The sequence below is a fragment of the Sturnira hondurensis genome, unplaced genomic scaffold (assembly GCF_014824575.4).
Source record: "Sturnira hondurensis isolate 20B ecotype Veracruz unplaced genomic scaffold, ASM1482457v3 Scaffold0017284, whole genome shotgun sequence".
In the NCBI taxonomy this organism is placed as follows: domain Eukaryota; kingdom Metazoa; phylum Chordata; class Mammalia; order Chiroptera; family Phyllostomidae; genus Sturnira; species Sturnira hondurensis.
This window is the reverse complement of record NW_028089915.1, coordinates 601720-623272: the sequence shown is the minus strand read 5'-3', so window position 1 is coordinate 623272 and position 21553 is coordinate 601720. Positions and strand designations below refer to the sequence as shown.

Genomic DNA, 21553 nt, shown 5'->3' with positions numbered 1-21553 from the left:
AAAATATATATATATTTTTTTTAAATAAATAAATAAATAAAACCCCACAAACTGAGTAATTATAGAAGTCTAGGTTGAAAAAATTCAATTCTAAATTATTACAGCTTCATGTGATTTCTTGTGTAATTATGCTGTTTGGTACCCTCACCCCCCCTGAAGTTTTTAGGATATTTTTGTTATCCTTGATTATCTGAAAGTTTAAGGGTGCTTTGGGGTGCTTTGTATGTTTGTTATGGGTTTCTTTCCCTTCATTGGGCTAGCTCTGCAGGGAACCCTTCTATATGAATGTTTATACCCTTAGTTCTTGGAATTTTTTGTATTCTTTCTGAGATAATTTCTTTACCATTTGTGATTTTCTGTTTTTGGAACTTTATTATATGTTGAGATAAATGATCATTGCAGGGATTGGTTATGATGTGGTGCCATGAATTGAGGAAAATGATTAGCTTAGCCCTCTGTGGTTTAGGAATGAGAAAGTTGGATGCTGCGAGGGGTAAAAATAGGTAGAGAGGGCCTTTCAAATTGGAAATCAGTTTGAACAAAGGCAAATAGGTGGGAATTCCACAATAAAGAGTGGTGGGAAAATGAGAGTTGGTTTTTCCCATCAGTGGTGGGAAACTGATGGATGGTTTTGAACTAGTGAGTATTTAAGGGTAGCTAAAGTAGTAATGGTGAGCAAAAGGATTTGGTGAGATAAAAAAGTAGAAGTTGGGAGAATCATTAGAAAGCAGTTCTAATAAATCAGGTCCAAGGTTGGTGAGTAGAATGAAATATAGATGGGATATTCTAACCCTTGGGAAATTTAGCTACTCATATTGCATTGCTCACACTCCATTGACATGAGACCCATTTTCTACAGCATGAGTAAAAGCAAGTAGCTAATGATGAGGGCTTTCTTTACTCTCATTCATCATACAGCATTAATGACAGGACTAAGTATGGGGATGGTTATTTTTCTGTCATCCTACATAAGTGCTTGTAATAATTATTTGCCTCTATTCCATCTGTATTTCTCTCTGTTAGAGAATGCAAATGCAGAGAAGCATTTGTATGACTTGCTGTATATCTCTTGACAGTTACTTGGACAGTCTCTTCAGCTCTTCATCACCCTGCTACAGGCAAGGGAATGGAAAAGGTTATACATGTATTGTTTCTTCTAATTTGTACCTCATTTTTTTAGAACACAAATTAGCAGAAAATACTAATCCCTTTTAATCATTGAATTAAATTTCCTCATTTTAATTACATTTCTTCAGAAGGACTAGTATGCTTTTCAGAGATATTGATTGTTCTCCTCTTACAAAGCGCTTTTTTTATAGTAACAACCCACTGAGAATTTAACATCTTTGATCTCTTTTGTTGTTCTGCCTCTTTTTTTATTTTTTAAATATATTTTATTGATTATGCTAATACAGTTGTCCCATTTTCTTTCCTTTATTCCATTCTGCCCTGCACACCCTCTTCTACCTGCACTCCCTGTACCTTAGTTCATGTCCATGGGTCCTACATATAAGTTCTTTGGCTTTTCCATTTCCTGTACTATTCTTAACCTCCCCCTGTCTATTTTGTACCTACCATTTATGCTTCTTATTCCCTGTACTTTTCCCCCCATTCTCCCTCTCCCCCTCCAAACTAATAACCCTCCATGTGATTTCCATTTCCGTGATTTTGTTCCAGTTCCAGTTGTTTCCTTAGTTTTTGTTTTCATTTTTTAGGTTCAGTTGTTGATAGTTGTGAGCTTGTTGTCATTTTAATGGTGATATTTTTAATCTTCTTTTTCTTAGATAAGTTCCTTTAACATTTCGTATAATAAGGGCTTGGTGATGATCAACTCCTTAAACTTGACCTTTTCTGGGAAGCACTTTATCTGCCCTTCCATTCTAAATGATAGCTTTGCTATCATTATATATATCTATATAGTATACTTGATATATATAATATATATCAAGTATATATATATATATATACTTGATATATATAATATATAGTATACTATATAATATATCTATATAGTATACTATAGCTTTGCTATCATTTAGAGTAATCTTGGATTATTCTTTAGAGTAATCTTGGATGTAGGTCCTGGCTTTTCATGACTTGGAATACTTCTTCCCAGCTTCTTCTTGCCTGTAAGGTCTCTTTTGAGAAATCAGTTGACAGTCTGATGGGCACTCCTTTGTAGGTACCTGTCTCCTTTTCTCTTGCTGCTTTTAAGATTCTCTCCTCTTTAATCTTGGGCAATGTAAGATTATGATGTGCCTTGGTGTATTCCTCCTTGGGTCCAACTTCTTTGGGACTCTCTGAGCTTCCTGGATTTCCTGGAAGTCTATTTCCTTTGTTACAGTGGGGAAGTTCTCCATTACTTTTTCAAATAAGTTTCCAATTTCTTGTTCTACCTCTTCTCCTTCTGGTACCTGTATGATTTGGATGTTGGAACGTTTAAAGTTGTCCTGGAGGTTCCTAAGCCTCTCCTCATTTTTTGGAATTCCTTTTTTTTTTTAAGATTTTGTTTATTTATTTTTAAAGAGAGTGGAAGGGGGTAGATAAAGGGATAGAGGAACATCAATGTATGGTTGCCTCTTGTGCGTCCCCTGCTGGGAACTGGCCTGCAACCCAGGCATGTGCCCTGACTGGGAATCAAATCAGCGACACTTTGGTTCGTAGGCCGGCACTTAATCCACTGAGCCATACCAGCCACAGCATTTTTTGGAATTCTTATTTCTTCATTCTGTTCTGGTTGAATGTTTATTTCTTCCTAGCTGCAAATCGTTGATTTGAGTCTCGGTTTCTTTCTTTTCACTGTTGGTTCCCTGTACATTTCTCTTCATTTCACTTTGCATAGCCTTTAATTTTTCCTCCATTTTGCGACCATACTCAACTATTTCTGTGAGCATCCTGATTACCAGTGTTCTGAACTCTGCATCGAATAGGTTGGCTCTCTTCATCACTTAGTTCTGTTTTTGGAGCTTTGATATGTTCTTTCATTTGGGCCATATTTTTTTTTTCCTCAGCGCAGCTTTTGGGTTGTAAGGAGCAGAGCCTTAGGTATTCACGGGTTCGGCAATCCTTACCACTGCACTGTGGCGCTGTATGCAGGGAAGTCAGAGATGGAACAGTGCCACTTGCTGGGCTTCTGATAGCTTTCAGTCACTTCCCCCGCTACCCACAAGCAAAATTGAGCCCTTCTGGTACTGATTCCTGGATGGGTGGCTTTGTGTACTTTCTGGGGCCCTGTGGGTCTCTCCAGTGAACTCTCCTGTGAAGCTGGGAGTTCCTCCTGTCACCCCAGGCTCCACAGGTTTTTACCACGAGTTTTGAGGCTTTATTTCCCCTTTGCGGAACCCTGGGTTGCACAGTCTGTCTCACTCTCCAGTTGTTCCTCCCGGTTTATCCACATACAAATGTGGGACTGCAGAGTCCGACAGCTGCTGACTCTCCTGCCCAGGTCTTCCAGCCACTGCCTTGCTGAGTATCCTCTCTGCCTCAGCTGCCCATCTCTGTCCCTCCTGCCGGTCTGAATGAATGTTTCTTCTTTAACTCCTTGGTTGTTGGACTTCCATACAGTTTGGTTTTTCTGGAAGTTCAGGTTATTTTTTGTTTTTAAAGTTGTTGTTGTCCTTCTTTTGGTTGTACGAGGAGGCAAGGTATATCTACCTATGCCTCCATCTTGGCCTGAATTTCTTGTTCTTCTGCTTTGTGAACATTATTTTCCCAAGTGATATGTTGAGAGGTGAATGTCTGTTCCTTTCTTTTTATATAGGTTTCTGTTTGTTTTGTTTTGTATTGTTTATCCTCACCTGCGGACATGCCAGTTGATTTTAGAAAGAGGGGAAGGGAGGGAGAGAGAGAGGGAGACAAATATCAAGTTGCCTGTGGTATATGCCCGGACCAGGGACCAAACCCACAACCTAGGTATGTGCCGCAACTGGTATTCAAACCTGTGACTTTTCAGTTTAGGGGACAATGTTCCAATCAAGTGAGCCACACTGGCCAGTGCTGGGTTCCTGTTTTTAATATCGAAAAGATTTTTTTCTTTCTCTGAAAATGAGAAGGTGGAAATTGTAAATTTTTTTAAAAAGTTGTAAGCTAGGAGTCCTTTTATTTGCCTATAGCTTACATCTGTATGGTATTTCTGTAATCGAATCTGACTTTTGGGGGGGTACTCTTTTTTTTAATATATATTATTGATTATGCCATTACAGTTATCCCATTCCCCCCCTTCATTCCCCTCCACCCTGCACATCCCTCCCTCACCATTTCCCCCTTTAGTTTATGTTCATGTGTCACAAGTTCCTTAGATTCTATATTTCCCATACTATTCTTGCCCTCCACCCTATTTTCTACCTACCGTCTATGCTACTTATTCTCTGTACCTTCTCCCCCCTTCTCCTCCTCCCACTCCCCTGTTGCTAAGCCTCCATGTGATCTCCATTTCTATGGTTCTGCTCCCGATCTAGCTGTCCTTTTAGTTTGCTTTTGTTTTAGGTGTGGTTGTTAATAACTGTGAGTTTGCTGTCCTTTCACTGTTCATAGTTTTTAATCTTCTTTTTCTTAAATAAGTCTCTTTAACATTTCATATAATAAGGGTTTGGTGATGATGAACTCCTTGAATTTGATCTTATCTGAGAAGCACTTTATCTGCCCTTCCATTCTAAATAAAAGCTTTGCTGGATAGAGCAATCTTGGCTGTAGGTCTTTGGATTTCATGACTTGGAATACGTCTTTCCAGCCCCCTCTTGCCTGTAAGGTCTCTTTTGAGAAATCAGCTGACAGTCTGATGGGCACTCCTTTGTAGGTGACTGTCCCCTATCTCTTGCTGCTTCTAGGATTCTCTCCTTCATTTTGGTCTTGGCTAATGTAATTATGATGTGCCTTGGTGTGTACCTCCTTGGGTCCAACTTCTTTGGGACTCTGAGCTTCCTGGATTTCCTGGAAGTCTATTTCCTTTGCCAGATTGGGGAAGTACTCCATTATTATTTGTTCAAATAAGTTTCCCACTTGTTGGTCTTCCTCTTCCCCTTCTGGTACCCCTATACTTCAGATGTTGGAACATTTAAAGATGTCTTGGAGGTTCCTAAGCCTCTCCTCATTTTTTTGAATTCTTGTTTCTTCATTCTTTTCTGTTGGTTGTTCCTTTCTTTCTTCTGGTCCACTCCCTTGATCTGAGTCCCAGTTTCCTTTCCATCACTATTGGTTTCCTGTGCATTTCCCTTCATTTCAATCAGTTTCGCCTTCATATGTTCCTCTAATTTGTGGCTAAAATCAACCAATTCTGTGAGCATCCTGATCACCAGTGTCTTGAACTGTGCTTCTGAAAGGCTGGCAATCTCTTGGTCGCTTAAAAGTATTGGCTCTGGGGCTTTGAGCTCTTTTTCTACTTCAGCCATACTATTTTGGTTAGGTTGCACCTATTATGTATGAGAGGCAGATCCTTAGGTGGTCACCAGGGTGGGGCGACCCTGTGGCTGGGTTGTGATGCTATATGTGGGGGCAGGGTCAGAGAAGGGTAATGGTGTTTGTTCTGCTCTCTCTTGAATTTCAATCCCCTCTGCTGCCTCCCCTAAGTGAACTGGGCCCTCCTGGTGCCGGCTCCCGGGTGTGTGGACCTGTGCACCCTCCTGTGGGTCTCTCCAACAAACTCTGTGAGCCTGGGAGCTTCTCCTGGCACCTAGACCCTGAAAGTTTCTCCAATTGGTGCTTTCAGGCTCTAATTTCTGTCACTGGGGCCCTAGCCTGTGCAGTCTGTCTCACTGCTCGCTCCTTCGCCTGTTTTATCTGCACACGAATGTGTGGCTGCAATCAGCCAGCCACCTTGCACCCCCACTGGGTCTGCCCGCCGCCACCCCACACCTGGGATCCGCCAACTGCCCCTTGCGCTCCTGGGTCAGTCAGGCCGCTTTTGTCTGCCCGACTCTACTCCACCAGCCACAGACTCCGCCCCTCTTACCAGTCTGGCCGATGGTTCATTGTTGTCGGACTTCCATACAGTTCAATTTTCTGTGTTTTGGTTGCGTTTTTGTTACTAAAAGTTTGTTGTCTTTAAACTTGGTTGTGCAAGGAGGCACAGTGTTTCCACCATAGGTTTTCACCTATGCCTCCATCTTGGCTGGAAGTGAATCTGACTTCTTACAGTGACATGAAAATAATTCAGGAAGTGGTACCCCCAGCCAAAGTCTGACCCATTGATAGTTAAAGGTGGTGTTTGTGTAGTACTTGATATCTACAGCTTCTGGAGGAGTTGAAAGATGCCACTCCCAAACAAGAATAATCCACTTGGAGATTTTTTTTGTTAGGTGGAGCGGCCTCCATCTCCATTCTCCATGGCCCCCCAAGCTTCCCTTCCCCCAGTGCCACCACGACTTGACCTTCTGCAACGAGTGTCTATCCCTTCAAGTGCGTCTGGTGTTGGAACTGCTTCTAAGGTAAAGCATTATCTGTTTGTACAGTTTACTGGTTCTTTGTTGTGGCTTGGTAGGCTTTGATTGATTTGCTTGTATCCTGCTTCCACAGGCAGCTTCTGGCTCCCTTCATAAGGACAAGCCATTACCAGTACCTCCCACACTTAGAGATCTTCCACCGCCACCCCCTCCAGACCGACCTTATTCTGTTGGAGCTGAAACCCGGCCTCAGAGACGCCCCTTGCCTTGTACACCAGGCGACTGTCCATCCAGGGACAAATTGCCCCCTGTCCCGTCTAGCCGCTTTGGGGAATCATGGCTTCCTAGGCCAATCCCCAGAGTACCAGTAGTTACCCCAAACCTTAGTGATCCCTGGACAGGGAGAGAATTAACCAACCGGCACTCACTTCCATTTTCATTGCCCTCACAAATTGAACCCAGAGCAGATGTGCCTAGGCTCGGAAGCACATTCAGCCTGGATACCTCTATGGTGAGTCCTCATTTTCTTTTTAAAAGATGTTGTTTGTTTGTTTGTTTGTTTATAGGGAGGGAGAAGGAGAGGGAGAGAAACATCTGTGTGCGAGAGATACATAGATCAGTTGCCTCTCACCTGCCCCCAACTAGGGACCTGACTTGCAACCTAGGGCATGTGCCCTGACTGAAATCAAACCAATGACCTTTTAGTTCACAGGCTGACACTCAGTCCATTGAGCCACACCAGCCAGGGCTGATTTTGAAATTATTTAGCCTATAACAACAAATATTTGTGGATAATATTTAATGGGCAGGTTTTATATAGTATTCAAAGAGAATATAATCTCTACCCTGAAGATATAGAGCAGCTAAGGCATGTTTGTAAATACACTAAGTGTGTGTACACATGTGTGCATGTATGTATCATGAGTGGTATAAATAAAAAACATGTTTTAGAGAAAGGAGAAATTATTGTCAGATAAAGCAAACATTGAAGGCTTTATGGAAAGAGTGACATCTAAATTTAAAGTATTCTTTCTAAAGTGTATACAATTTTAAGATAGATCAGCTACAATAACAGAAATGCTTAAGTTGTATTGTAAAATGAGAAATAGTTTGAGTAAAGCAGAAATTTTGTGTATCAAAATAGGAAAAGGGGCTAGGTTAGAGGGCTTTGAATATCCCGTTCCAAAAGAATTTGAATTTATTTTGTAGGAAATGAGAGCATTTGAAAGTTTTGAATTAGTGGAGTGACATGACCAAAATGATGATTTAAAGAGATGACTCCAATAGTAGTATGTAGAAAGGATTGATAAGATAATAGGTTGAAAAATGACAAATTAGTGGTCCATTGTATAAGCATTAGATTAGGGGTTCACAAGTGGGGATGAGAGAGGTATATTCATATTTTTGTTGGTTCATTTACCCATTCAACACAAGTTCTTGGTCTCATAAAGTTTACATTCTAGTGGAGGAAAGATGCAAAATAAGTTAATAAACATACAAGATATTGGACATGGATGAGTGCTGTGGGAAAAAATAGCACAAAAATAGCCTGTATTGGGAGAGCTGAGCAAAGACCTGCACCAATGGGGAGAGTGAGCCATGCTAATTCTGGGGGAAGACCATTCCATGATGAAGAAAAAAGCAAGTGAGTTTGGGAGGGTCTGTTTGAGGAATAACAATGTGCCTTAATATAAGTTGGTGCTTAGTAAGCAGGAAGAACAGTTGTCTGTGGCAGGTTGGGGCAGCCAGATTAGGTAGAGCCTTGAGAGGGTGAGAAACAAAGATTCAGTAAGGCTAGAAAGCAGTCAGTAGGTGCAAAACAGGATAAGGAAGCTCTCCATCTCTCCATCTCTCTCTCTCTCTCTCTCTCTCTCTCTCTCTCACACACACACACACACACTTGAGGTTTTGAACCTGGCTAACTAGAGACATGTTGAATTCGAAATGAGTTATTGAAACAGAAATTGCCAGTAGGTAGTTGGAAATCTAAGAAAAAGCTGGAGTTGGAAGGGCAAAATGGAGGAATGTTGTAGCCAGTAATTGAACTGAATATTCCCTGTGTTGCAAGGGAAGGGGGATAGCTGTAATTTACATTTAAGTGAGAGTCTAATTAATGAGAGTGGATTAGGTATGGCTTCCTGGTGGCATCAATGTTGAAGGATATATAGACATTTAAAACTAGAAATGGTGTTTGTGTAGACAGCCAATTTGCTCAACTCTTTCTAGAATTAAACAAACAAACAAAAAAGCAACACACGTCCTTGGCTCCTTTTAGATCTCTGTCTCCCCAACCCCCTTACATGTGGGCTTTTTTTCAAACCTGAAAATAACTATGCTTTTTCAGATGTAATAATCCCTCAGCATGGCGTTAAAAGTGAGGTCTGTGTCTTTAAAATTTAGACACAGACCTTTATAAGGTCTATATATAGCTGTATTAAGAGGGTCCTTTTTCAACACTTTTCTTTCCAGAATATGAATAGTGGCCCATTAGCAGGTCCAGAGTGTGAACACCCCAAAATCAAACCTTCTGCATCTGCCAATGCCATTTATTCTCTGGCTGCCAGGTAAGTTTTCTCAAGCTGTATTTCATACAGTGGAGTTGGAACTTTTAAGCAGTTCACCTATAGAAAATTAAAACCCAGAGGAATATAATGAGGTAAATAAAAACTGATCTGTATTTGTACCATGTAAAAAATATCCTATTTTATGCTTTGGAGTGATTCTTTTACATTTATGTCTTACTTTTTTATAAGTATACAGTTCAGTGGTATTAAATACTTCACATAGTGCAACCATCACGACCATCCATCTCCATAACTCTTTCATTTCATTTTGTAAAACTCTATATACCTGTTAAACAATAACTCCTCATTTCCCCTCCCCCCAGCCCTTGATAACCATCATTACACTTCCTGTCTTTGTGATTTTTGACTTCTTCAAATATCTCATGTAAATAGAATAATACAGTATCTATCTTTTTTGTGACTGGCTTATTTTGCTCAGCAGAGTATCCTCAAGATTCACCATATAGCATATTGAAGAACTTCCTCTCTTTTAATGGCTAATAGTCCATTGTTTGTATATGTCATGTTATGCTTAATAAGTGTCCGTCAACTTGTTATCATCAGTCAATGGACACTTGGGTTGCTACCATGTTTTACTTATTGTAAATGATGCTGCTGTGAATACCAGCGAGCAAATATCTCTATAAGACTACTTTCAGTTCTTTTAGGTGTATACCCAGAAGTTGAATTGCTGGATTGTATAGTAATTCTATTTTTAATTTTTTGAGGCATACTGTTTTTCACAGCATCTGTACTATTTTACATCCCCACCAATGGTGCACAAAGTTTCCCATTTCTCCAAATTTTCACCAACACTTGTTATTTTTTGTATTTTTTTGTCTTTGTTGGTTTTTTTTAATAGTAGCCATCCTAGTGAGTGTCAGGTCTTATCTCATTGTAGTTTTGTTTTGTGTTTCCCTGATGATCAGTAATGTTCATCATCTTTTAATGTATTTATTGGTCATTCATATATCTCCTTTGAAGAAATGTATATTTAAGACCTTTGCCCCTTTCTAATCAGGTTTTTTTGTGTTGAATTTTATAAGTTTTCTTCATATTCTGGATATTAATTTCTTTTTTAAATATATTTTATTGATTATGCTATTAGAATTGTCCCATTTTTTCTTCCCTTTATTCCCCTTCACCCTGCACAACCCCCCCCCCCCAGCATTCCCCCTTTCTCCTTAGTCCATGTCCATGAGTATTACATATAAGTTCTTTGGCTTCTCCATTTCCCATACTGTTTTCAACCTCCCCCTGTCTATTTTGTACCTACCATTTATGCTTCTTATTCCATGAGTCTTTTCCCCCATTCTTCCCCCTCCACCTCCCCACTGATAATTTCCATGTGATCTCTATTTCTGTGAATCTATTCCTGTTCTAGTTGTTTGCCCAGTTCATTTTTGGTTTTGTTTTGTTTTTTTTTAGGTTCAGTTGTTGATAGTTATGAGTTTGTTGTCATTTTACTGTTCATATTTTTTATCTTTTTCTTAGATAAGTCCTTTTAACATTTCATATAATAAGGGCTGGGTGTTGCTGAACTCCTTGAATTTGACCTTATCTGGGAAGCACTTTATCTGCCCTTCCATTCTAAATGATAGGTTTGCTGGATAGAGCAGTCTTGGATGTAGGTCTTCGGATTTCATGACATGGAATACTTCTTTCCAGCTCCTTCTTACTTGCAATGTTTCTTTTGAGAAATTAGCTGTTAATTTTCTGGGCACTCCTTTGTAGGTAACTGTCTCCTTTTCTCTTGCTACTTTTAAGAATCTCTCCTTCTCTTTGATCTTGGGTAATGTGATTATGATGTGTGCCTCCTTGGGTCCAACTTCTTTGGGACTCTCTGAGTTTCCTGGACTTCCTGAAAGTGTATTTCCTGGTCTTCCTCCTCTCCTTCTGGCACCCCTATGATTTGGATGTTGGAACATTTAAAGGTGTGTCCTGGAGGTTCCTAGGTTTCTCCTAATTTTTTTTAATTCTTGTTTCTTCATTCTGTTCTGGTTGAATGTTACTTCTTCCTTTTGCACCAAACTGTTTATTTGAGTCCTGGTATCCTTCCTTCCCTGTAGATTTTTCTTTATTTCACATAATGCAACCTTCATTGTCTCCTGGGTCTTTTTTATGCTCTTGGAGTACCCAGTGAGTTCCTGGAGCATCCTTATAACCAAAGTTTTTAACTGTGCATCTGGTAGGTTGGTTATCTCTTCATTGCTTAGTTGTATTTTTCTTGGAGCTTGGATCTGTTCTTTCATTTGGGACATTTTGTGTGTGTGTCTTGGCGTGCCTGTTATGTAGTAAGGGGCAGAGCCTTAGATGTTCACCAGAGCGGGCAACACATGTCAATTTGTTGTGACACTGTATGTGAGGGAGGGGTCTGAGAGAGGGCAGTGCTGCTTGCTCTACTCTCTGCCAGTTTTCAGTCACTTCCCCCACTACTCACAAGCAAATTGGGCCCTTCTGGTGCTGGTTCCTGGGTGGGTGGGTTTGTGTACATTCTGGGACCCTGTGAGTCTCTCCAACAAACTCTTCTGTAAGGCTGGGAGTTTCTCCCACTGGTGCCTCAACCCCCACAGGTATTTTCAGTCAGAGGTTTCAGGCTTTATTTCCTCACACTGGATCCCCGGGTTGCATAGTCTGTCTCACTCCCCAGTTGTTCCTCCCAGTTTATCTGCATGTAAATGTGGGACCACCCTATCCACCAGTCACTACCTTGCCTCAATTCCTCTCCACCCAGCTGCCCATCTCCACCCCTCCTACCAATCTAGATGAATGTTTCTTTAATTCCTTGGTTGTTGGGCTTACATACAGTTGGATTTTCTGGCAGTTCTGGTTGTTTGTTGTTTTAAATTTGTTGTCCTTCTTTTGCTTGTGTTAGGAGGCACAGTGTGTCTACCTACACCTCCATCTTGGCCGGAAATCCTGAATCAGTGCCTCTTAACACTTTCTGGACATTGAAATTTTCCACATATTTATTCTCTAGTACTCCTCAATTCTTATTGCTTTGCCATGCTTTCATCTGGAATCTTTTCTTCTGCCCAAAGAACTTAATTTACAGAGACAAAGACAGAGTATTCAAGTGTGAGTATGGGTGAGTGTAGGTGTCTTCCATCAACCATTTCCTCCAGATTTTGTTTGACAGAAAATATCTTTTATTTCACTTTAATTTTCTTGAAAGGTATTTTCACTGAGTGTAGTACTGAAGTGCAGTTATTTTCTTTTAGCACTTCAAAAATAACATTATTCTGCCCTTTGTTTCTGTTGAAAAAATAGCTCCTGGGCTTAAATTTTTTCTTTTAAAGGTAATGTGTCTTTTCTGGACCTCTTTTTCTTTGGATCTCAACAGTTTTACTATAATTTGCTCCTATGTAGTTTTCTTTACATTTATCCTTCTTAAGGTTTGTAGACTTCATTGATTTTGTGGTTTGATGTTTTTAATGTTTTAGATAATTCTAGGGCTGTTTTAAAAATATTTTCTTTATTTATTGTTAGAGAGAGGGGAAGGAGAAGGGAGGGAGCAAATGTGTGGTTGCCTTTTGTGCATCCCCTACTGGGGACCTGGCCCACAACCCATGTGGGTGCCCTGACTGGGAATCGAACTGGCCACCCTTTGGTTTGCAGGCCTATGCTCAATCCACTGAGCTACACAAGCCAGGGCTAGGCCACTGTTTCTTAAAATAGATTGAATAGTGTAGTCTTTCTCCTCTCCTACTGTGACTCCAATGACTTTAATGTGTGGCCTCTCACCATTCCTGACATAACTGTTATGTTCATCTGTGTTTCCTATTCTTTCCTCTTTAGTCTGAATAGTTCCTGCTATATTCAAATTCCCTGATCTTCTCTTTTGTAGTTTCTAATCTGCCCTAATCCATCTGTTGAATTTGTATTTTCAGATACTATGTTTTTAGGTTCTAGAGTTTTCATGTGATTATCAAAAATATGTTTTTTTAGTTTTCTAATAAAATTCTCTATCCTCCTTTTTTATTGAACATATAATTATTTTGAAGGCCATATCTGTTAACTACAACTTTGTCTCTCTAGCTTGGCAAGACAAGAGTATCTTTTCCTGTATGATTTATCTAACTCTAACTCCATATATACACAGTTTAGGGATTAGCAGTAACTCTAAGGAAAATTGCTGGTGGAATTTAAACCTAATTCCCTGCTATTACTTCCTTCAGGATTTTCGGCCCTTCATGATAAATTGGCCATTATGATACCCCCAAATTCCCAGCCTGTTGAAACCACCTCGAAACCCCAAGGTTAGAGCTTCTAAATTGAGGCTTACATCAGGGCATTCTCCTCTTGTCTGGAGTCTTGGCTGGCCTCTTAAGTCTGGCTGCCTGCTTTCTCTCCAGTGCCTCTTTCTTGTGCAGTCCTGCTTTTCCAGTGGGTGCTCCAAACAGATGGTTGGACAGTGCTTGCTACTTGGCCATGTTTGTGAACATGTAACATGTATATATGTTTTAGATCAAGATACAGTTTCATAGTCTCTCCTTATTTAAACTTACTATTATGTCTTGGGCATCTCTTCCTATCATTTAAAAAATTCTTGCCCTGGCTGTTGTGGCTCAGTGGATTGAGCGTGGGCCTGTGAACCACACGAACGCAGTTCAATTCCCAGTCAGGGCACATGCCTGGGTTGCAGGCCAGTTCCCAGCAGGGGACTCATGAGAGGCAACCATACATTGATATTTCTCTCCTTCTCACCTTCCCTTCTTCTCTAAAGATAAATAAATAAATAAAATAATAAAAAGTTCTTCAATTCTTCAAGCCCTGGCTGGTATGGCTCAGGGGATTGAGTGCTGGCCTACGAACCAAAGTGTCGCTGATTTGATTCCCAGTCAGGGCACATGCCTGGGTTGTGGGCCAGGTCCCCAGGAGGGGGCATGTGAGAGGCAACCACACATTGATGTTTCTCTCCCTCTCTTTCTCCCTTCCCCACTCTCTAAAAAAAACAAATAAAATATTTAAAATATTAAAAAATAAAAAGTTCTTCCAAATCCATACTTTGAATGATTACATACAGAATATGAGTATAGAATCACATATTTTAATTATTCCTCTATTGTTGGATATTTATTTTGTTTAAAATAATAAAACATTTTATTGGATAGCTTTGCACATACTGTATTTTTTTGGACTGTAAGACACATCCCCTCCCCCCCAATTTGGGAGGAATAACGGTTGTTAATGCTGCTGTTGAGTTCTGTTTACTTTGGTGAAATATTATGTTATTTATGTTATTAAATATGTTTGCTTTAAAACATTAATATTTAATGTTAAATATTAATATTTAATAATTTCACCACATTTTTTGCTTCAAAATTTTTTCCCCTATTTTCCTCTAAAACCTAGGTGCATCTTGTGGTCCAAAAAATATGGTAACCAGAGATATAACCAAGCTAGAACTTCTGTGGCAAAAGATGGTCAATGTTTTCAAATATGTATTGCTAAAATGCTTAGTGAGGAGATGCAATTTTATATTTTTATTAACATCATCAATGAAAAATTATAATTAAAATTTTTAAAGATTTTATTTATTTTATTTTTTAGAGAGGGGCAAGGAGAGAGAAAGAGGGAGAGAAACATCAGTGTGTGATTGCCTCTTGCGTGCCCCCTACTAAGGTGGGGGGAACCTAGTCTGCAACCCAGGCATGTGCTCTAGGCTGGGAATCGAACTGGTGACCCTTTGATTTGCAGGTGGGCACTCAATCCACTGAGCCACACCAGCCATGGCTATAATGAAACATTTTTAATCACCGTTTTAATTATCTTTTTAAAATAAAAGTAATATGTTAATTAAGAATCGTAGAAAATGCAGATAAGCAACGCTGAAGAAATAGAAGTCATCCATAACCTTACAATTAGTTAGCGTTTGATGTATGTTCATTGCCATTCCTATGTGAGTGAAATCTTAGTGTACATGCTATTTTTCATTAGAAATAGCTTTAACAGCTCAGAATGTCATTACATATTCTTTTACTACAATAATTTTTAAATTATTTCAGTTGATTGCAAAGCAGAGGAACTGACTTAAGTGTAACCTCACTTTGTAAAATAGACAAGACCTACTGTGGTAGAAGCAGAAGTAGGCCTCTGAAGCTCTTCTTGGAACCCCCGAGGCACTGAGGGATACAGGTGACTTCAGACATATGTGTATATGTGGTTTAAAATTTATTCAACACAGTATTATTTAACAAGGTTGTTGCCTTTTTTAAAAGTATTATTTCTTTAAGAAAAATTCCTAGAAATGGAATTTCTGAGTACAAGGGTTTTCATCTTTGGTTTAATATTTTGCTGAGTTAATACAGAAAAGTTACTTCATATATTTCTTATTTGTAAAACTACATAGGAAAGTGCCTATTTCCCTACATCTTCACCAATACTTGGTATTTTTTGTAAATCTTTGTGGCTTGTTTCCCCCGAACATTTTATTAAAAGTTTCAAATATAGAGTAAAGGAGAAAGATTTTTTACAGTGAACATCTGCTTACTCACTTCCTGTATTCTAGTGTTTGTATTTTATTACACTTGTTTTATCACACATTTATCTGTCTATACTATTACTCATCATCCATCCTTAGTTTTTTGACACATTTCAAGGAACATTTTATTTTAATTTTTTGGGCTTTTTAAAAAGATTTTATTTATTTATCCCTAGAGGGGAAGGGAAGGAGAGGGGAAGAGAAATATCAGTGTGTGGTTGCTTCTCATGGGTCCCCTGCTGGGAACTGGCCTGCAACCCATGCATGTGCCCTGACTGGGAATCAACCCGTGATCCTTTGGTTCCCAGGCCCGCGCTCAATCCACTGAGCTATACCAGCCGGGGCTCAAGGAACATTTTAGATCCCAGTATACTTCTACCTCAGAACTTCAGTGTGCAATACACAAATAATGAAAGTAATACGTAGTAGACATAAGAAAAAAAATCTGAAGTGAGATTATAAAGGGCTATCATCTGTTAGGTTTCAGTTAGCATTTAAGTGTTTTATAATAAACAGCTGTTGCTTTCATAATTAGTAAAAATAAACATCAAGTAAACACACACAGACAGATCCAATTGATGTTTGTATAGAGTATTTAGAATGTGCACAAAAAGCAGGAAGAGGAGTGGAGGGGAAATACTCACTCATATTCCCAGAAGCAATTTTCTTTCTTACATAGTTGTGTGGTGGGGTGGCGGGCATGTTTGTTTTGTCTTCCTCAAGTTTCACAGGGTGGGGTGGCAGGAGAAGTTTTCTTTCAAAACTTTCTGGGTGAAGCAGCCCAAGTGTCCATCAGTAGATGAATGATTAAAACAACTACGGGACATTTACACAATGGAATACCACTCAGCCATTAAAAAAAATTTTGCCCTTTGCAGTAGCATGGATAAACCTAGAGAACATTACACTAAATGAAATAAGCCAGTCAGAGACAAATACCTTATGACTTTACTCATATGTGGAATCTAATGCACAAACTGAACTAACAAGCAAAATAGAGACAGACTCAGGGAGAGCAGGTTGACAGCTATGGGGGAGTTGGAGGATGGAGGGATGGAGCAAAAAGGACGAAGGACTCATGGACGTGAACAACAGTGTGGTGATTGCAGGGGTGGGTATGAGGGTTAAATGGTAATGGGAAAAAAAACTTCTGGGCAAGAATTATGTATGAGTATAATGGCAAGATCCCAGAAGGCCAGGGTCCCAAGATCTGGGATATAGTCCCAGAATTGATGCTAACTACCAAAGCACTTTATATCTTTTTATTTTCTTTTACTTTTTTGTATAATATGAATAGGAAACCTATTTATGCTATAAGATAATATATGTGATAGCTTTCAACAAGCTGTATATTCTTTGAAACAGTAGGAAGATTTTAGAATTGAGATTTGTATACATTCCTATCATATTGTCAGAAAGCCACCTGCTATTTTTTGTTTCATGCCTAGTGAAAGAAAAACCAGCATACTAGCTCTTGGACTGGTGTTCTAACTTGGAGGACAGAGTCTAACTGGCATGAAGTACTGTTCCAGTGTAATACATCTCAAACCTAATAGCCTTACCTTTGGTCAGTTAAAAGTGAAAGTTTAAGTTATTGTGTTTCTAATAATTACTTAGCCAGAAGAAATAATAGTTCCCTTGGTGGCATCTATCTTTCTCTGTCAAATTTGAATTGTTATTTGCTTTGAAAACACTTATTTCATACTTGGCTTTTCATCTTGTTAATTCTTTCCGTTTTCTTTTTCTATTTTTTATTTTTCATCTTCCAGACCTCTTCCTGTGCCAAAGCTGCCACCTGGAGAACAGTGTGAAAGTGAGGAGGACACAGAGTATATGACCCCCACCTCCAGGCCTCTAGGGCTTCAAAAGCCAGAGGTGAAATGGCCTTTAGAGACATGCCAGAGTTCACAGTAGGTTCACAACAATCCTACTTTGGAATTAAGCTGACAGCACTCACCTGTTTGGCTTGCAACTTTCTTATAGCTTTACCCAGCCACAATTAAAGCAGAAAGATGTATCTTTTCTAACGTTTAAGCCTACTAACAACTGTAAGCAATTCCTCTTAATGATTCCTCAGCATCACAGTAATCTAAAAAACATACATATCTATTACTCATCACAAGAGTGACTTTTACATTTCGTAGTGATACTGGCAAAAGAATGTTCTCTTGTTAGAATCAGGGTCCAGAGTAATAGTGAATAGATGAATCTTAATAAGTTTGTGGATAACAAGAGTTCTGTTTCTGAAGATCATTGTGCTTACTTTCCTTCCGGTTCAGAGCATGTGACTGTGACCAGCAGATTGATAGTTGTACATATGAAGCAATGTACCATATTCCTGACACAGAGAGCAGCACCTTTGGTGAGTAGCTATTCTGCTGTAGGAATGAGCCTGTAATATTTGGCTAGTGAGATAGCTTGATTTAAACAGAAAATTCTTTTACATGATTTTATTTGCAAAGTATCTTTGATCCATGAGCAGTAAAACCTCTTTCCTTTGTTTTATTCCTTGTTCACACCACTAGTTTCTTTTCTGCTTTTTCATCCTTGCAGGGCCTAGAGACATTTGTGTTAAATGGCCTGGACCTGCAGTGCTGGCATCTCTCTTTTATTCCCACTGCTTTCTCACATTGATGATATTCTTTTGTATGTGGGTGGTAAATACTCAATTCCCATATTAACTAGCTTGCCAAGGTGAAAATTCAAGAAGGCAGCATACACCGGGCCCTCCAAAGTGAAATGCAGATAAACTGTTGAATGAATGCTGTAAAGTGGCACTTAAGTGGTTTAATCCTGGCAAGAATGGCTTTTGACATGTTCAGAAAGGTAGAACTACAGAATTGGTGTAGATTTTATTTTTTTCTGTCTTTTATCTTCTCCCACAGGGCCTCACATGATGTTTGGCCTGTAGTAAATGTAGTAAACATTTAGTAATGGTTTGACTGTGTCCATACATGCCTGAATGAAAGGATGCCCTTATATTGAAATGTGGTAGTAGATGAAGTATGCTAGAAGAAGATAACTAACTGCCCAAACTTTGCTCTAGATGAGGGTAATTTGACTGCAGGCCATGCTGTCATTGGCCCGGAAGAATCAGAAAATGAAGATGATGGGTATGATGTCCCTAAGCCACCTGTGCCAGCAGTGCTGGCCCGCCGAACTCTCTCAGATATCTCTAATGCCAGCTCCTCCTTTGGCTGGTTGTCTCTGGAAGGTGATCCCACAGGTGAGTCTCCAGGATACCTTGGGTTTGTACTGAAATGTTGTATGGCTCCTAATTTTTACTGAACTAGAGATGAGTGACTGCCTGGTGAAGTAAATCAGTAGCTGAAAGTAGTAGACTAAACATTATGTCTAAATGGGAAGTAAGTGGGTTCTGGGTCCCCAGTTAGGAAGTTAAACTGTAGTCATGCTCTAAGATTTTTTTTTAGATTTTATTTATTTATCTTTAGAGGGGAAGGGAAGGAAAGAGGGAGAGAAATATCAATGTATGGTTGCCTCTCATGCGCCCCCTGCCAGGAGCTGGCCTGCAACCCAGGCATGTGCCCTGACTGGGAATCAAACTGCAATCCTTTGGTTCGCAGGCCCGCGCTCAATCCACCGAGCCACACCAGCCAGGCCTCAGACTCTAAGATTTTGCTAGACTTTGAAATGAGGTTGTTCCTTAAACCATGGCTCCTCCTGTGTGGGGGGGTAAGAAGGATTTCTGTGCATTATGACAGTGGTTATTAAGCTCAATGGTTCTTCAGGCCACATGTTCCAATTTCTGGACTCCATTCCTTTGGAAAAGAGGTGTGTGGGCTCTGGGAAGCACACTGAATGGGCATGGAGCCAGCCTACATTTGGGTCTTGACCATCAAGCACTATTTTTCTTGCACCTGTGGCTGCCTGGGAGCACTGCAGCCAAAACTTTTGTCACTTTCGACAGCTGCTGAGAAAAATATACCACATCCATTTGCTGAAACAGGCAGTGATCCCCATTCACCCAACCTTCTTTAGTGCTGCACTGCAAATTATGCTTATTTCTGGTTTGTTATTTGGAAAAAGAGAATTTCAGTGTCTTTTCTGTCCCCCTCAGAAAATTTCAAAAAATAATCCAGGCAGTGATGTGTATGAAAACTTGTTTCCAAGTGTAAAGCATGCTGCAAATGCAGATGTTCTGTGCTTATGACAGTAGTGGTTATTGTTAGCAGAACAGGTGCATGGTATATTTAGAAAGTTGTTTCTGCTGTGAGAAGGAGGGGCCCTTGTACTAAAATCCTTGAACCTGTAAAACTCAGTCTTTAAAAAAAAATACTTATTGATTTGGGAGAGAGAGGAAGAGGAAAAGAGAGAAACATTGATTTGTTGTTCTACTTATTCATGCATTCATTGATTGCTTCATTTTGTTTTTAATCTTTTCTTTAATAATTTTTATGTTGTTAGTCTATTATAGGTGTCCTAATTTTCCCCCCTTTCATTGTTTGATTCTTGTGTGTGCCCTGACCATGGATTGAACCCATAACCTTGGTGTGTCAGGATGATACTGTAACCAGCTGAGCTACCCGGCCAGGGCACCCAGCCCTTTGACTGAAGAATATATGTTCCCAACTGACAGTATGTCAGTAATGTTTTATTACTAGCATATTGTCGTTATTGCTGCCATCAAATCAGGATTTCCCTCCACATTTGCAAATATTTTCTTTCCTATTTCTTGTAGACTTCACTGAGGGTTCCCAAGTCCCTGAGAGGCCTCCCAAGCCGTTTCCTCGGAGAATCAACTCTGAACGAAAAGCCAGCAGCTCTCAGCAAGGTGGCGCTGCTACTTCTGCTGCCACCACCTCACCACAGCTCTCCAGTGAGATTGAGAACCTGATGAGTCAGGGGTACTCCTACCAGGACATTCAGAAAGCTTTGGTCATTGCCCACAACAACATTGAAATGGCCAAAAATATCCTCCGGGAATTTGTTTCTATTTCTTCTCCTGCCCATGTAGCCACCTAGCACATCATCTCCCGGCTGCAGCTTTAGAGGACCAATGACCTAGGAGCTCTTACTCGAGTAGCACCTAAAGGGCAGAGAGGTTCCCTTGGAGACTTCACAGTGAAGTTTAGCCCTGTCTATGGGATATCACATCTGTGGTTCTAAGATTGCAAAGCAGTGGAATGAAAATGGAGTGGCTAGTGTGTTTTATTATTTTATTTGTTTTGGGAGTACATTTGAAGGTGTCCTTCCATCTCCAGTTAGAGAGAATGTGGGTTGTTTCTTTGTTTTTTGTTGTTGTTGTTTATTTGTTTTTTTTAATGGTAGCCTACCTGGGGAACAGTACAGAAAGCAGTAAGAGGCATATTGTGCTATAAATCCTAATTGAAGACTTGAGACTTTCCTGGGCTTAAGAATGTGGTTGTGTATATATATTTGTCTGTGGTCATGTCTGTCCTGTGATTATAAAATTAACCTGCTTTCTGTGTTAATCTGAGGCAGGGAAAATTAGCACAAGAAGTTTAGGAAGGAATCTTATTAAAACTTCCATATACTGTGGTGTTATACCCACCCCCAGTGTGTATTACAACTTCAACACTCCCCTGTGGCTTAGATTATCATATGCACAAAGTCATGTAATTTTAGAATACTTCCCCTCTATCCTTTCCCTGTTTCCTCTTTCCTCCTCCTCATTAGTGTCTCACAGTGGCAGTTAGCTTGCTATGACCAGCATTACTGAGCCAAGCAATGTATAGGATTTCTTTATTGTATGTGATGGTGTTGGTTTGCTTGAAAGGGGAAAAAGGTCCTGTTGCTGTATCATTCTAGTCATGTTTCATACTAGCAGCTAGCACTAGCCACTCCAAAACACTGTTTCTATAGGAATATTGAATCTGTTAAAATAAGATGTTTAATTATTCTAACTATAATGAGTGATTTGAGGCTTCAAATACATTCCATGCTCTCTCCAGAAAATAGTCTGTGGGAGTCAGTTGCCTTGGAACTAGGTATGCTTGTGTCTGATGTAGGTCATGAGTGTTTCTACTCAGTGGGAAGGGAAGAACATTGGCTTCTAGCATAGCTTTCTGGCCTAAATGCCAGGAAGCTTGAATCACATGCTGTCTACCTTATTATCCATAAAATGCACAAAACAGACAATAAGGGTT

At 39.8% G+C, this 21553-nt stretch overlaps 1 protein-coding gene across 4 annotated transcripts in view; it reads left to right on the top strand.

Moving 5' to 3' along the window:
- CBL (Cbl proto-oncogene) overlaps nt 1-20663 on the top strand; it is a 126703-nt gene extending 106040 nt beyond the window's left edge. For all 4 annotated transcript variants that reach the window (XM_037067533.1, XM_037067530.1, XM_037067529.1 and 1 more), the window contains 7 exons: nt 6294-6422; nt 6511-6888; nt 8847-8941; nt 17195-17335; nt 17705-17787; nt 18472-18651; nt 20125-20663. In XM_037067533.1, the coding sequence (XP_036923428.1) occupies nt 6294-6422; nt 6511-6888; nt 8847-8941; nt 17195-17335; nt 17705-17787; nt 18472-18651; nt 20125-20408 (1290 nt within the window). In that variant the 3' untranslated portion in view covers nt 20409-20663. The remainder of the gene's footprint in view (nt 1-6293; nt 6423-6510; nt 6889-8846; nt 8942-17194; nt 17336-17704; nt 17788-18471; nt 18652-20124) is intronic.
- Nucleotides 20664-21553: the final 890 nt, after the last annotated feature.